Raw genomic sequence first — 13168 nt, 5'->3', positions numbered from 1 at the left:
GGGACTGGTTGCTATAAAACCTCATAGCTGTGTACCTGGAGTAACTTGAGCTACAGGTGATGGGTGGGTGGGTGGTGGTGGGCCACCGAGAACAAGTTGCCGACACCCTGCTTCCAGGAGAACTGGGTGAGAATTGGGAGAGTGGGTTGTAAAGTGAGAAGTCCATACCAGAGCAGAAAGAAGGAGTAACTCTTGAAGAGATGTAAAATTTTTCAGCCAAAGTGTTTCTGTTTTGCATTGGAGGGTTCTGCTATCGGCCATCTTTGTGTTAATTCTCCAGTGACTTAAAATTATCTCTCTCCTGTGCTCAGTGTGAGCACTTCCTTGGGATGTACGACAGTGACATCAGAGCTGGCTGAGTGACCTGGGTGTTCCGTTATGTGGAAACTAGGTGTTTGGTTCTGTTTGCCAGGGTGGTGGTTGGGGGGAGGCCCTCAGAGACACAGTAAAGCTATGCTTCCCTCCATTTCTTTGTTTTCATTGGTACCAGTTGAACACTGGCCTCCTAGACACAAGTGCAGGCCAAGGAATAGGAACCTGTGTGTTAGGTAGGTGGAGCCTGGGTTCTTGGTTCTGTCTTGACCCTCCCTTTAGGACACGTGGCTTGGCTGGTGGGACAGACTGGTTCCTTGGTTAGCTTGTCAGCAGCATGACAGCCTCTCTCCGTAGGCACAAAACACGGGTGCCCTGGGTGGGCTGAGGGTTGAGATGAGGGGATACAGTCAGTGAAGCACGCCCTTCCCAGGCTTTGTAATGCATTGCTCTCTGAAGTTCATTGTTCTAAAGGGTTTTGGGGGAATACATTTATAGTCTTTGAGCTTGTTGCTTGGATATGTGAGTATAAGATTTGAGTGAACCTTATGCAGGTAAACTGTTAAAACAGTGAGGAAGAAAATGAACAGTTGCTCTTTCTTCTGATGAGCAAGGCAGTTGGCTCCACATCTTGGCAGTCAGCCAGTATTTAAGTTCACAGAAATAAGTTTGTTTTGTCCCTGTGAGACAAGAAGGTGATTTTTTGCCATTGAAGGTAATGAAATGCAGAAAACGTGCCTCCTTGTAACCCAGTGAGCCAGAGGTCAGATGCCCCTGAGGAAGCTGGTGTGGTGGGCTTGCGGGCTCCTACTTTGTTGGAGGTAGACCCTGAGATGAGCAGCCCTGGGCTCTCGGTCTTTCACAGGTGAAACAGTTGTGTTGGGGAAGGTCAGAGACCAGCCATCACCGATCCCTGCTCTGTCCTCACTGATTAGTTCAGAATCTGGGGCCTGAGTCTGTGACATCAGCATGATTTGCCGGCTCGCCCAGGAAATTCTCGGGTCCCGGCTTTGAGAAGCAGTGGATATACACCTGTGCAGGACATGTTGGCCGACAGCTGAACTGTTGGTAGGAGATGGTGGTGTGAGCACCGTCCAGTGGTTGCCATTTTCACAGGTGATTCCTCATCCTCAGGATGAAATGAAGCATAGTAGTATACAGTTACAGGGGACCTGCCGGAAGGGATGGAAGGTTGCAGTAGGAATGGTTAACCCAAGATTGAGAGCCTAAGGGGGTGCTGTCTTCTGTTTCCTGGGAAATGGAGTCCTTTCCTTAAGTTTGGGTCCTGAGGCCTTTCTAGTGTGTTGATGATGGAAAAATCTCCTCAGGAGTCCAGCAGATTTTACTGTTTGCGTTTTTCTAAGAGGTTTGTTTTGCTTTTAACCAATGGATGTATTTGACAGAACAGATAAAAATAAGAGGTATCTACATCCCTCACCTTGCCCCTATTCCAAATTAGTGGTACTTACCATAGAAAATTTGTCTTTGCCCCTGAACCCAGGTTTAGACATTTGTTTTTAACTTACAGTTGCCAGGCTGTTAGCTTTTGTTTTCGTTTTATAAATCTCCCATTCTTTATTCCAGACCCCTCTCTCTTCCACTGGATCCAGTCAGTCCTGCTTCCTCATAGGGTGGTAAGCAGTGCTGGGTCCAAGCTGTAATTCCTGGGCTTTCTCGGTAGCTGCCTCAGTGGTGCCTGGGAGCCCCCAGTAGTCAAGACTGGCTCATCAGAAATCTGATTCACTGAATGCCCCAGGATTGGGTTATGGAACACAAACTCTACCAAGAATCTTGATTGGACTGCATGAAATTTGTGGCATATAAAGAAATACAGGTCTCAGTGGCTTCTTTCCTTTTCCCATTTCAGAACCTTCTACTGATAACTTTGAGAACCACTGAAGCAAACTATGTCCCTAGGTCAGCCTCAGCATCACCAGGGAACTTGTTAGAAATACAAGTATTTGAGCCCCATCCCAGACCTACTGGATGAGAAACTTGGGGTTGGGGGGCGGGGCAGTGATCTGATTTGACTAGCCTTCCAGAGGTTTCTGAGAACTGCTGGTTTGGTATATACCTGCAGAAAAGTTTGATTTTTGTTTTTTTGTTTGTTTCCCCACTTACTCATTGCTGTTTCTAGGCTAGAGCCAGGGGCACTTCAGGGCCACAGAGACTCAGGCCCTGTGGCCTGGAAACCTGACTCTTGGTGGCGGGATAGCTGCACAGCCTGGAGTAGCGGTGGGTGATGGCGGGAGCTGGTGGGTTTTAGCTGCCGTCTCTGCCTGGCATGAGGATGGAGGCACGTTTTGCATGACTGCAGCTGGTCAGTCAGCTTTGCTGACTTGGGAGCTCAGCCCCCTCCTCCCCTCAGTCACCTCCTGCTCAGAGATTATCATTGAGACAAGGAGGCTGTTATTTCTGTTTCCCAGCAACTGTAATTTTTAGTCTGCCTCTTGGATGTGGTGGTGCTTACGAACTTGCAGTCCCTGTTTTTGAACTCATGTTGCAGATGAGAAATTGATGACCCAGATGTTAAATGACATGTCAAAGGCCATTGGGAGGCAGAGGTGAGGCAACGTCCACTCCAAACCAGCCGGCCCAGCAACTGCTCCCACGTGGGCACCTCAAAAGTCTTTAGGAGTTAATGCGTCTCTGGTCTCCACCACGTCATTCTTTGGTTTCTCTTCAAAAGCGAGAGTGACTGTGTCCTGAAATTGCTGTGGTGTCCAGGCTGTAAGATGGCGTGTGCACAGACTGCTTCCCTAGTTCCCAGAAGCCCCTGTGTAGGAGTTTGTTGGGGGGTGTGGGTGTGGGCGGGGGTGGAGGGAGGACTAGGAGCTGCTTGTGCAGAAGGGCATTAGGTGTGTTTTGCTTCACCGGAGAGGTTAGGTGCATCCTGTAAGGTGCTGTGTCAGGCCATCTCAAAGGTGAGGCCAAAGCAGGCAGACGCAGCATTGGCAGCCACACCCCTGGGCATGCGACCTGCTCGGAGTTGGACCGCATGAGTGTTCTTGTTCTTTCTGTAGTTTTTTTGTTCTGTTCTTTTTTTAAACACATAGATTTAAAAGGTCAGTGGGCAGGTCATGCTTTTATGTGGAGTGAACAAAGAATAGCAGATATGTCTTTTCCCAGAACAGGGCTGTGTGTGTGTACCCCTTCTCCCCCAAATGGGCAGGCTCTTTATAAATGTCACTAACCTGTGACAGGTATTGGCAGGCACCTGGTGGGGCCTTCCTCGTGAAATATCCGATGTCCTGGAAGAGCCCTGGGGACAAATATGAATGTTAAAACACCCTGGAGGCCTCTCCAGGGGGCAACCAGGTCCTGCTGCATATCTTTGCGAGTAGGCTAGGCATGTGGTCATGCAAAGATTCTGAAAGGGAGGATCTCTGAGTTCAGGTTGTGGCTGTGGCCTTTGTGTCCCTTTGCTGGCCACCCAATGTCTCTTCTCGAACACAGGCGGCTGGATCTGTTTGGTCAGCAGCACGTGGAGGACGCCTTCTTGGCAGGTACTAATTCTGCTTTTCTCGCCCTCTGCTTCTCCTGGCATCCCAGGTTTCTAAGGTAAATGGAGTCACTCGAATGTCATCTCTGGGTACAAGTGCAACCAGTGCCAAAAAGATGCGCGAAGTCAGACCTTCACCGTCCAAAACTGTGAAGTACACTGCAACGGTGACAAAGGGGACTGTCACATACACCAAAGCCAAGAGAGAACTGGTCAAGGAAACCAAACCCAATCACCACAAGCCCAGCTCAGCTGTCAACCACACAATCTCAGGGAAAACCGAAAGTAGCAATGCAAAAACCCGCAAACAGGTGCTATCCCTCGGGGGGGCGTCCAGGTCCACCGGGCACGCCGTCAATGGCCTCAAGGTCAGTGGCCGGTTGAACCCAAAGTCATGCACTAAGGAGGTGGGGGGGCGGCAGCTGCGGGAGGGGCTGCGGAACTCCAAGCGGAGACTGGAAGAGGTGCAGCAGGCAGCCAAGCCGCAGTCGCCTCCCAAGAAGATGAAAGGGGCGGGCGGCCCCGCCGAGGCCCCCAGCAGGAAGGGGACACTAGTCCCCGCCGCGCCGGCCCCCGCCGAGAAGGCTCCGCTGAACGGCCACGTGAAGAAGGAAGTGCCCGAGCGGAGCTTGGAGAGGAACCGGCCGAAGCGGGCCACGGCCGGGAAGAGCACGCCAGGCAGACAAGCACACGGCAAGATGGACGGCGCCTCCTGTGAAAATCGTTCTACCTCGCAAACAGAGCCCCTGCACAAGCCGCACGACGCGTCGGCCCGGCCGGAGAAGGGGAGCGGCAGGGCCGGCTGGGCGGCCATGGACGAGATCCCGGTCCTCCGGCCGTCCGCCAAGGAGTTTCACGACCCACTCGTCTACATCGAGTCGGTCCGCGCTCAGGTGGAGAAGTATGGCATGTGCAGGGTGATCCCCCCGCCCGACTGGCGGCCCGAGTGCAAGCTCAATGACGAGATGCGCTTCGTCACGCAGATTCAGCACATCCACAAGCTGGGCCGGCGCTGGGGCCCCAACGTGCAGCGGCTGGCCTGCATCAAGAAGCACCTCAGATCTCAGGGCATCACCATGGACGAGCTGCCGCTCATAGGTAAGGCCACGGTTGACAGCTGCTGAAGGGAGGACGGGCTGCTGGGGCTCAGGTGGAGCCGGGTCCCTGCCTGCTGGCCCTGGGCCTCTGTGGCAGGAGGAGGTCGACCCTGCAGCCCCGCTCTCCCAGCTGGGCTGTCACCTGCCCCCCTGCCCTGCAGGGCCAGCTTGCTGGGGCAGTGCGGTGTCCAGAGGCGGAGAGGAGCGCCCCTGAGTGTCTGTCTGTTGCAGCCGCCACACCTAAGTCCCGCCGACCAGGTGCTTGAACTGTTGGAGGTCTTGGTCTCACAGCTGTGGCGGTCTTCTCCATGTCCTCACGTGGTCTTCCCTGTGCACATTCCTGGTGTCTCTAAGGACACCCGTCCTGTTGGACGAGAGCCCAGTGTAATGGCCTCCTTTGCCTTAATGATCTCTGAAGACCCTACCTTTACAGTCACAGTCTGAGGCACTGGGAGAAAGGGCTTCAACATGCAAACATTTGGGGGATACATTGTAGCCTATAAGCTCTATTTTGTAGGCTTCATTCACCCCATTGGTCTCTGTCCTTCTTTTTCTTGACATTTCAGTTTCTCTGGTAACCAGCTGGGCCCTTGTGAAGCCCAGCGGCCAGGGTATATGGTTACATTTCTCCCAAGAGCAGGCACAACTCTGGTGGGGACTGCTGCACAGCATGCCTCTAGTGAGCATACATCCCAGCAATTAAGAGCCCCTCTTCCCCAGGCAGAGCCCTCTTAGGGATCCTCCTGGACTTCCCATTTCCCTCTTGCTCCTGGGACTTGTCCCCTAGGGTCGATGTGCCTGATGCTTGCTGAGCCAGTTCTGCACAATGGGAATAGCTGGGTAAGGTCACACACTTCCCTCTGAGCTAGACACTTGAGACGATGTGTCCCAGCCTCCAGCTTGGAGATACTAGTTTTTCAATGGCAGGGGGAAAAGGAGACATTTCCCAACCATTTAAATGTCAGGAATTGGCAGTAAGATAGGGTTCCTAGCAAGATGGAGGTTTCAGTATTCCTCTCAACAGCTGCCTGCCAGGGCTAATGCCTGAGTGAGAATCCCTTAGTTTGAAAAGAACTCTTGGTTTGTGGCCCACTGTCAGGGATGGCCCGTGGTGGATGGCGGCAGGGCTGCAGCAGCAGGCTGAGCAGGTGAGAGCAGTTTGGTGCTGGCAGTGTGGTGCCCTGCATGGACTCTGGCCACTGGGTGTGACTCAGAATAGTACCAAGTCCTCCTGGCTTTGCTGAGCAGTCCGGAGTTGTGTCGTTTCTCCCCCACTCCAACCCCCCAGCCCGCATGAGGCTGGTGGGCCTTCTGGGGCAGGTGGGGTGCTCAGGTGATCTTGTGATGGCAGTAAGCAACCTTTGGTTTTCTTAACATTGACTCCATGTAGCACCAGAAGTCAGGTATGGATGTGTTGCCACCTGTGGCGTGTGTTCTCTCTCTGCTGTTGCCAGCAGTGTGAAGCATTGTCTTCACCCATGTGAGGGAGTCCGGGCTGGCCCTTTAACCGTGGAGACCATGGGCCTGAGCTTGGCCTCCTCACAGTGCATGGGACTTAGTAGTTTTTTTCTCTTTTTTTTGCTTATTTATTGATTGATCATCCGTCTATCTATCTATCATCTATCTATCTATCTATCTATCTATCTATCTATCTATCTATCTATCTATCTATCTATCTATTGTTATCATTAATCTACAATTACATGAAGAACATGTTTACTAGGTTATCCCCTTCACCAAGTCCCCCCGACAAACCCCATTACAGTCACTGTCCATCAGCATAGTAAGATGTGGAATCACTACTTGTCTTCTCTGTGTTGCACCACCCTCCCCATTCTTTCGCCTGCCCCCCACATTATACATGCTAATTGTAATGCCCCCTTTCTTCTTACCTACCCTTATCCCTCCCTTCCTTCCCATTCTCCCCAGTCCCTTTCCCTTTGGTTAGTCCATTCTTGGGTTCTGTGATTCTGCTGCTGTTTTGTTCCTTCAGTTTTTCTTTGTTCTTATACTCCACATATGAGTGAAGTCATTTGGTATTTCTCTTTCTCTGCTTGGCTTATTTCACTGAGCATAATACCCTCTAGCTCCATTCATGTTGTTGCAAATGGTAGGATTTGTTTTCTTATGGCTCAATACTATTCCATTGTGTATATGTACCACATCTTCTTTATCCATTCATCTACTGATGGACACTTAGGTTGCTTCCATTTCTTGGCCATTGTAAACAGTGCTGTGATAAACATAGGAGTACATCTGTCTTTTTGAAACTGGGCTGCTGCATTCTTAGGGTAAATTCCTAGAAGTGGAATTCCTGGGTCAAATGGTATGTCTATTTTGAGCATTCTGAGGAACCTCCATACTGCTTTCCACAATGGTTGAACTAATTTACATTCCCACCAGCAGTGTAGGAGGGTTCCCTTTTCTCCACAGCATTGCCAACATTTGTTGCTGTTTGTCTTTTGGATGGTAGCCATCCTTACTGGTGTGCGGTGATATCTCATTGTGGTTTTAATTTGCATTTCTCTGATGACAAGTGATGTGGAGCATCTTTTCATGTGTTAGTTGGCCATCTAAATTTCTTCTTCGGAGAACTGTCTGTTCAGCTTCTCTGCCCATTTTTAATTGGATTATTTGCTTTTTGTTTGTTGAGGTGTGTGAGTTCTTTATATATTTTTGATGTCAAGCCTTTGTCGGATCTGTCATTTATGAATATATTCTCCCATACTGTAGGGTACCTTTTTGTTCTATTGATGGTGACCTTAGCTGTACAGAAGCTTTTCAGCTTGATGTAGTCCCACTTGTTCATTTTTGCTTTTGTTTCCCTTGCCTGGGGAGATATGTTCATGAAGTTGCTCATGTTTATGTCCAAGAGATTTTTGCCTATATTTTTTTTCTAAGAGTTTTATGGTTTCATGACTTACATTCAGGTCTTTGATCCATTTTGAATTTACTCTTGTGTATGGGGTTAGACAGTGATCCAGTTTCATTCTCTTACGTGTAGCTGTCCAGTTTTGCCAGCACCACCTGTTGAAGAGACTGTCATTTCCCCATTGTATGTCCATGGCTCCTTTATCAAATATTAATTGACCATATATGTTTGGGTTAATGTCTGGAGTCTCTATTCTGTTCCATTGGTCTGTGCCTCTGTTCTTGTGCCAGTACCAAATTGTCTTGATTGCTATGGCTTTGTAGTAGAGCTTGAAGTCGGGGAGTGAGATTCTCCCGACTTTATTCTTCCTCCTCAGGATTGCTTTGGCTATTTGGGGTCTTTGGTGGTTCCATATGAATTTTTGAACTATTAGTTTCAGTTCGTTGAAGAATGTTGTTGGTAATTTGATAGGGATTGCATCAAATCTGTATATTGCTTTGGGCAGGATTGCCATTTTGACAATATTAATTCTTCCTAGCCAGGAGCATGGGATGAGTTTCCATTTGTTAGTGTCCCCTTTCATTTCTCTTAAGAGTGTCTTGTAGTTTTCAGGGTATAGGTCTTTTACTTCTTTGGTTAGGTTTATTCCTAGGTATTTTATTCTTTTTGATGCACTTATGAATGGAATTGTTTTCCTGATTTCTCTATTAGTTCATTGTTAGTGTATAGGAAAGCCACAGATTTCTGTGTGTTGATTTTGTATCCTGCAACTTTGCTGAATTCCGAGATCAGGTCTAGTAGTTTTGGAGTGGAGTCTTTAGGGTTTTTTATGTACAATATCATGTCATCTGCAAATAGTGACAGTTTAACTTCTTTACCAATCTAGATTCCTTGTATTTCTTTGTTTTCTCTAATTGCCATGGCTAGGACCTCCAGTACTATGTTAAATAACAATGGGGAGAGTGGGCATCCCTGTCTTGTTCCCGATCTCAGAGGAAAAGCTTTCAGCTTCTCGCTGTTTAGTATGATGCTAGCTGTGGGTTTATCATATATGGCCTTTATTTGAGGTACTTGACCTCTATACCAATTTTACTGAGAGTTTTTATCATGAATGGATGTTGAATTTTGTCGAATGCTTTTTCAGTGTCTATGGAGATGATCGTGTGGTTTTTATCCTTCTTTTTGTTAATGTGGTGGATGATGTTGATGGATTTTTGAATGTTGTACCATCCTTGCATCCCTGGGATGAATCCCACTTGGTCGTGGTGTATGATCCTTTTGATGTATTTTTGAATTCAGTTTGCTAATATTTTGTTGAGTATTTTTGCGTCTACGTTCATCAGGGATATTGGTCTGTAATTTTCTTTTTTGGTGGGGTCTTTGCCTGGTTTTGGTATTAGGGTGATGTTGGCTTCATAGAATGAGTTTGGGAGTATTCCTTCCTCTTCTATTTTTTGGAAAACTTAAAGGAGAATTGGTATTATATCTTGTCTGTATGTCTGATAAAATTCCAAGGTAAATCCATCTGGCCCGGGGGTTTTGTTCTTGGGTAGTGTTTTGATTACCGATTCAATTACGTTGCTGGTAATCGGTCTGTTTAGATTTTCTGTTTCTTTCTGGGTCAGTCTTGGAAGGTTGTATTTTTCTAGGAAGTTGTCCATTTCTCCTAGGTTTTCCAGTTTGTCAGCATATAGGTTTTCATAGTAGTCTCTAATAATTCTTTGTATTTCTGTGGAGTCTGTCGTGATTTTTCCTTTCTCGTTTCTGATTCTGTTGATGTGTATTGATTCTCTTTTTCTCTTATTAAGTCTGGCTAGAGGCTTATCTATTTTGTGTATTTTCTCAAAGAACCAGCTCTCAGTTTCATTTGTTTTTTCTATTATTTTATTCTTCTCAATTTTGTTTATTTCTTCTCTGCCCCTTATTATGGCCCTCCTTCTGCTGACCTTAGGCCTCATTTGTTCTTCTTTTTCCAATTTCTATAATTGTGACGTTAGACTATTCATTTGGGATTGTACTTCCTTGTTTATATATGCCTGGATTGCTATATACTTTCCTCTTAAGACTGCTTTCGCTGCGTCCCACAGAAGTTGGGGCTTTGAGTTGTTGTCATTTGTTTCCATATATTCCTTGATCTTTATTTTAATTTGTTCATTGATCCATTGATTATTTAGGAGCATGTTGTTAAGCCTCCATGTGTTTGTGAGCCTTTTTGTTTTCTTTGTACAATTTATTTCTTGTTTTATACCTTTGTGGTCTGAAAAGTTGGTTGGTAGAATTTCAATCTTTTGGAATTTACTGAGGCACTTTTTGTGGCCTAGTATGTGGTCTATTCTGGAGAATGTTCCATGTGCACTTGAGAAGAATGTGTATCCTGTTGCTTTTGGATGTAGAGTTCTATAGATGTCTATTAAGTCCATCTGTTCTAGTGTGTTGTTCAGTGCCTCTGTGTCCTTACTTATTTTCTGTCTAGTGGACCTATCCTTTGGAGTGAGTGGCATGTTGAAGTCTCCTAAAATGAATGCATTGCATTATATTTTCTCCTTAAGTTCTGTTAGTATTTTTTTCACATATGCTGGTGCTCCTGTGTTGGGTGCATATATATTTATAATTGTTATATCCTCTTGTTGGACTGAGCCCTTTATCATTATGTAATGTCCTTCTTTATCTCTTGTTACTTTCTTTGTTTTGAAGTCTATTTTGTCTGATACTAGTACTGCAACACCTGCTTTTGTCTCCCTGTTGTTTGCATGAAATACCTTTTTCCATCCCTTGACTTTTAGTCTGTGCATGTCTTTGGGATTGAGGGAGTTTCCTGTAAGCAGCATATAGATGGATCTTGCTTTTTTATCTATTCTATTACTCTGTGTCTTTTGATTGGTGCATTCAGTCCATTTACATTTAGGGTGATTATTGAAAGATATGTACTTATTGCCATTGCAGGCTTTAGAGTCATGGTTACCAAAGGTTCAAGGTTAGCTTCTTTAGTATCTTACTGTCTAACTTAACTCACTTATTGAGCTTTTGTAAACACTGTCTGGTGATTCTTTATTTTTCTCCTTTCTTATTCCTCCTCCTCCATTCTTTATATGTTGGTTGTTTTATTCTGTGCCTTTTTGTGTTTCCTTTAACTGCTTTTGTGGGTAGTGGAATTTATTTTTTGCTTATAGTTTGTGTTTGGTTGGTCTGCTTTCTTTGCTGTGATTTTATTTTCTTTGGTGAAATCTATTTAGTCTTAGGAGTGCTCCCTTCTAGAGCAGTCCCTCTAACATACCCTGTAGAGGTGGTTTGTGGGAGGCAAATTTCCTCAACTTTTGCTTGTCTGGGAATTGTTTAATCCCTCCTTCATATTTAAATGATAATCATGCGGGATACAGTGTTCTTGGTTCAAGGCCCTTCTGTTTCATTGCATTAAATATATCATGCCATTCTCTTCTGGCTTGTAAGGTGTCTGTTGAGAAGTCTGATGTTAGCCTGATGGGTTTTCCTTTATAGGTGACCTTTTTCTCTCTCTGGCTGCCTTTAAAACTCTGTCCTTGTCCTTGATCTTTGCCATTTTAATTATTATATGTTTTGGTGTTGTCCTCCTTGGTTCCCTTCTGTTGGGAGTTCTGTGTACTTCTGTGGTCTGATAGATTATTTCCTCCCCCAGTTTGGTGAAGTTTTCAGCCATTATTTCTTCAAACACACTTTCTATCCCTTTTTCTCTCTCTTCTTCTTCTGGTACCCTATAATGTGGATATTGTTCCTTTTAGATTGGTCCCTCAGTTCTCTTAATATTGTCTCATTCCTTGAGATCCTTTTATCTCTCTCTCTGCATCAGCTTCTCTGCGTTCCTGTTCTCTGGTTTCTATTCCATCAATGGCCTCTTGCATCTTATCCATTCTGCTTATAAATCCTCCCAGAGATTGTTTCATTTCTACAGTCTCCCTCCAGACGTCATCCCTTAGCTCTTGCTTATTTTTCTGCAGCTCCATCAGCATGGTTTTGACCTTTATTTTGAAAACTTTTTCAGGAAGATTGGTTAGATTTATCCCCTTCTCAGGGGTTGACTTTGTGATGTTGGTCTGTATCAAATTCTTCTTCCTTTTTATGGCAATAGAGGTAGTTGTAGGGAGCTGGCGCGTATGTCAGCTGGAAGAACATCCCTTCTTGTTGATTTGTGGCCTTCCTCTCCTGGGAGAACAGCGACCCCTAGTGGGTTTTGCCTGGCAGCTGCACACAGACGGGGTTTCTAATTCTTGCCCGGCCGCTGTGGAGTCAAGCTCTGCAGTTGCTGTGGGCATGGCCGGCCTCAGTCTGCTGCTCCAATATGGCAGAACCGCGTTGGAGGGAAACAGGTGGGAGGCTGTTTATCACTGTGAGGGGCCTCCGAGGTGCGCTGCTGCTCAATGGGTTAGGGTGCCCGGAGTTCCCTGGGATTCCCAGCTGCTGGGCTTAGTGTCCCAGGACGCTTACGTCCAGTTGTGGGGTCCCTGTCCCTTTAACACTTTTTAAAAAGCACTCACTTTTCTTTGTCCCAGGGGCGCCGGCTGTGGGGACCCACTCACAGGTCTTACTGTCCCGTTTCCCTAGTATCCAGCACTCCATGCACTGTGTCTGCGCTTGGGTCTGGATGCCTGGGGCTGGGTGTTCAGCAGTCCTGGGCTCCCTCTCCCTCCTGCTCCAACTCCTCTCCTACCGCCAGGAGCTGGGATGATGGGTGCTCGGGTCCCGCTGGGCCGTGGCTTGTATCTTACCCCCTTCACGAGGCGGTGGGTTCTCCCAGGTGTGGATGTGGTCTGGCTCTTGTCCTATGTCTTCTGGTCTCTCTTTTAGGAATAGTTGTATTTGTTGTATTTTCAAAAATATATATGGTTTTGTGAAGAGATTGCTGCTGCCCTACTCATGCTGCGCTCTTGGCTCCACCCTCAACTTAGTAGTTTTGAAGCAATTGCTCAGAATCCACCAAAATGAATGTTCTTTCTGCATCTGAACAGAGATGACACCTCAGCCCCTTGGGGAGTGGGGCTTGGGCTTCAGGAGGGTGGCACTTTGCCATGTAGCAGCCTCGTGGCCCTGTGAATGGGCTGATGGCCGTAGATGAAAAGTCCATGAAATAAAGGATTTGCAGATAGTGTGTGGATGTTTAAGTGTTCTTGAATTACAGTGTTCTTTTTACAGAAAAATAGAAAGTATATTGTCTCCCTCCTAGTCAACCTGTGATCTGAGCCACTAACCCCCTTCTTTGCCTGCCGCCCCAAGTCCGGGCAGTGTGCTGCCAGCCCCTGGGTAGCTTTGTTACCAGCTGGAGACCTGGAATCTCGGCATCAGGCCCCTCCTGGCCACTGTCAAGGAGTGTTTCCTCATTGATGTAGCCCCCACTGCCCCCAAGCACCCAAGTCC

At 46.9% G+C, this 13168-nt stretch overlaps 1 protein-coding gene across 6 annotated transcripts in view; it reads left to right on the top strand.

Moving 5' to 3' along the window:
- JARID2 (jumonji and AT-rich interaction domain containing 2) overlaps positions 1–13168 on the top strand; it is a 263143-nt gene that overhangs the window by 227334 nt on the left and 22641 nt on the right. For all 6 annotated transcript variants that reach the window (XM_036890250.2, XM_036890385.2, XM_036890163.2 and 3 more), the window contains one exon: positions 3865–4912. In XM_036890250.2, the coding sequence (XP_036746145.2) occupies positions 3865–4912 (1048 nt within the window). The remainder of the gene's footprint in view (positions 1–3864; positions 4913–13168) is intronic.

This window comes from Manis pentadactyla, chromosome 16, assembly GCF_030020395.1.
Source record: "Manis pentadactyla isolate mManPen7 chromosome 16, mManPen7.hap1, whole genome shotgun sequence".
NCBI lineage: Eukaryota > Metazoa > Chordata > Mammalia > Pholidota > Manidae > Manis > Manis pentadactyla.
This window is presented reverse-complemented; position numbering and strand designations above follow the sequence as displayed.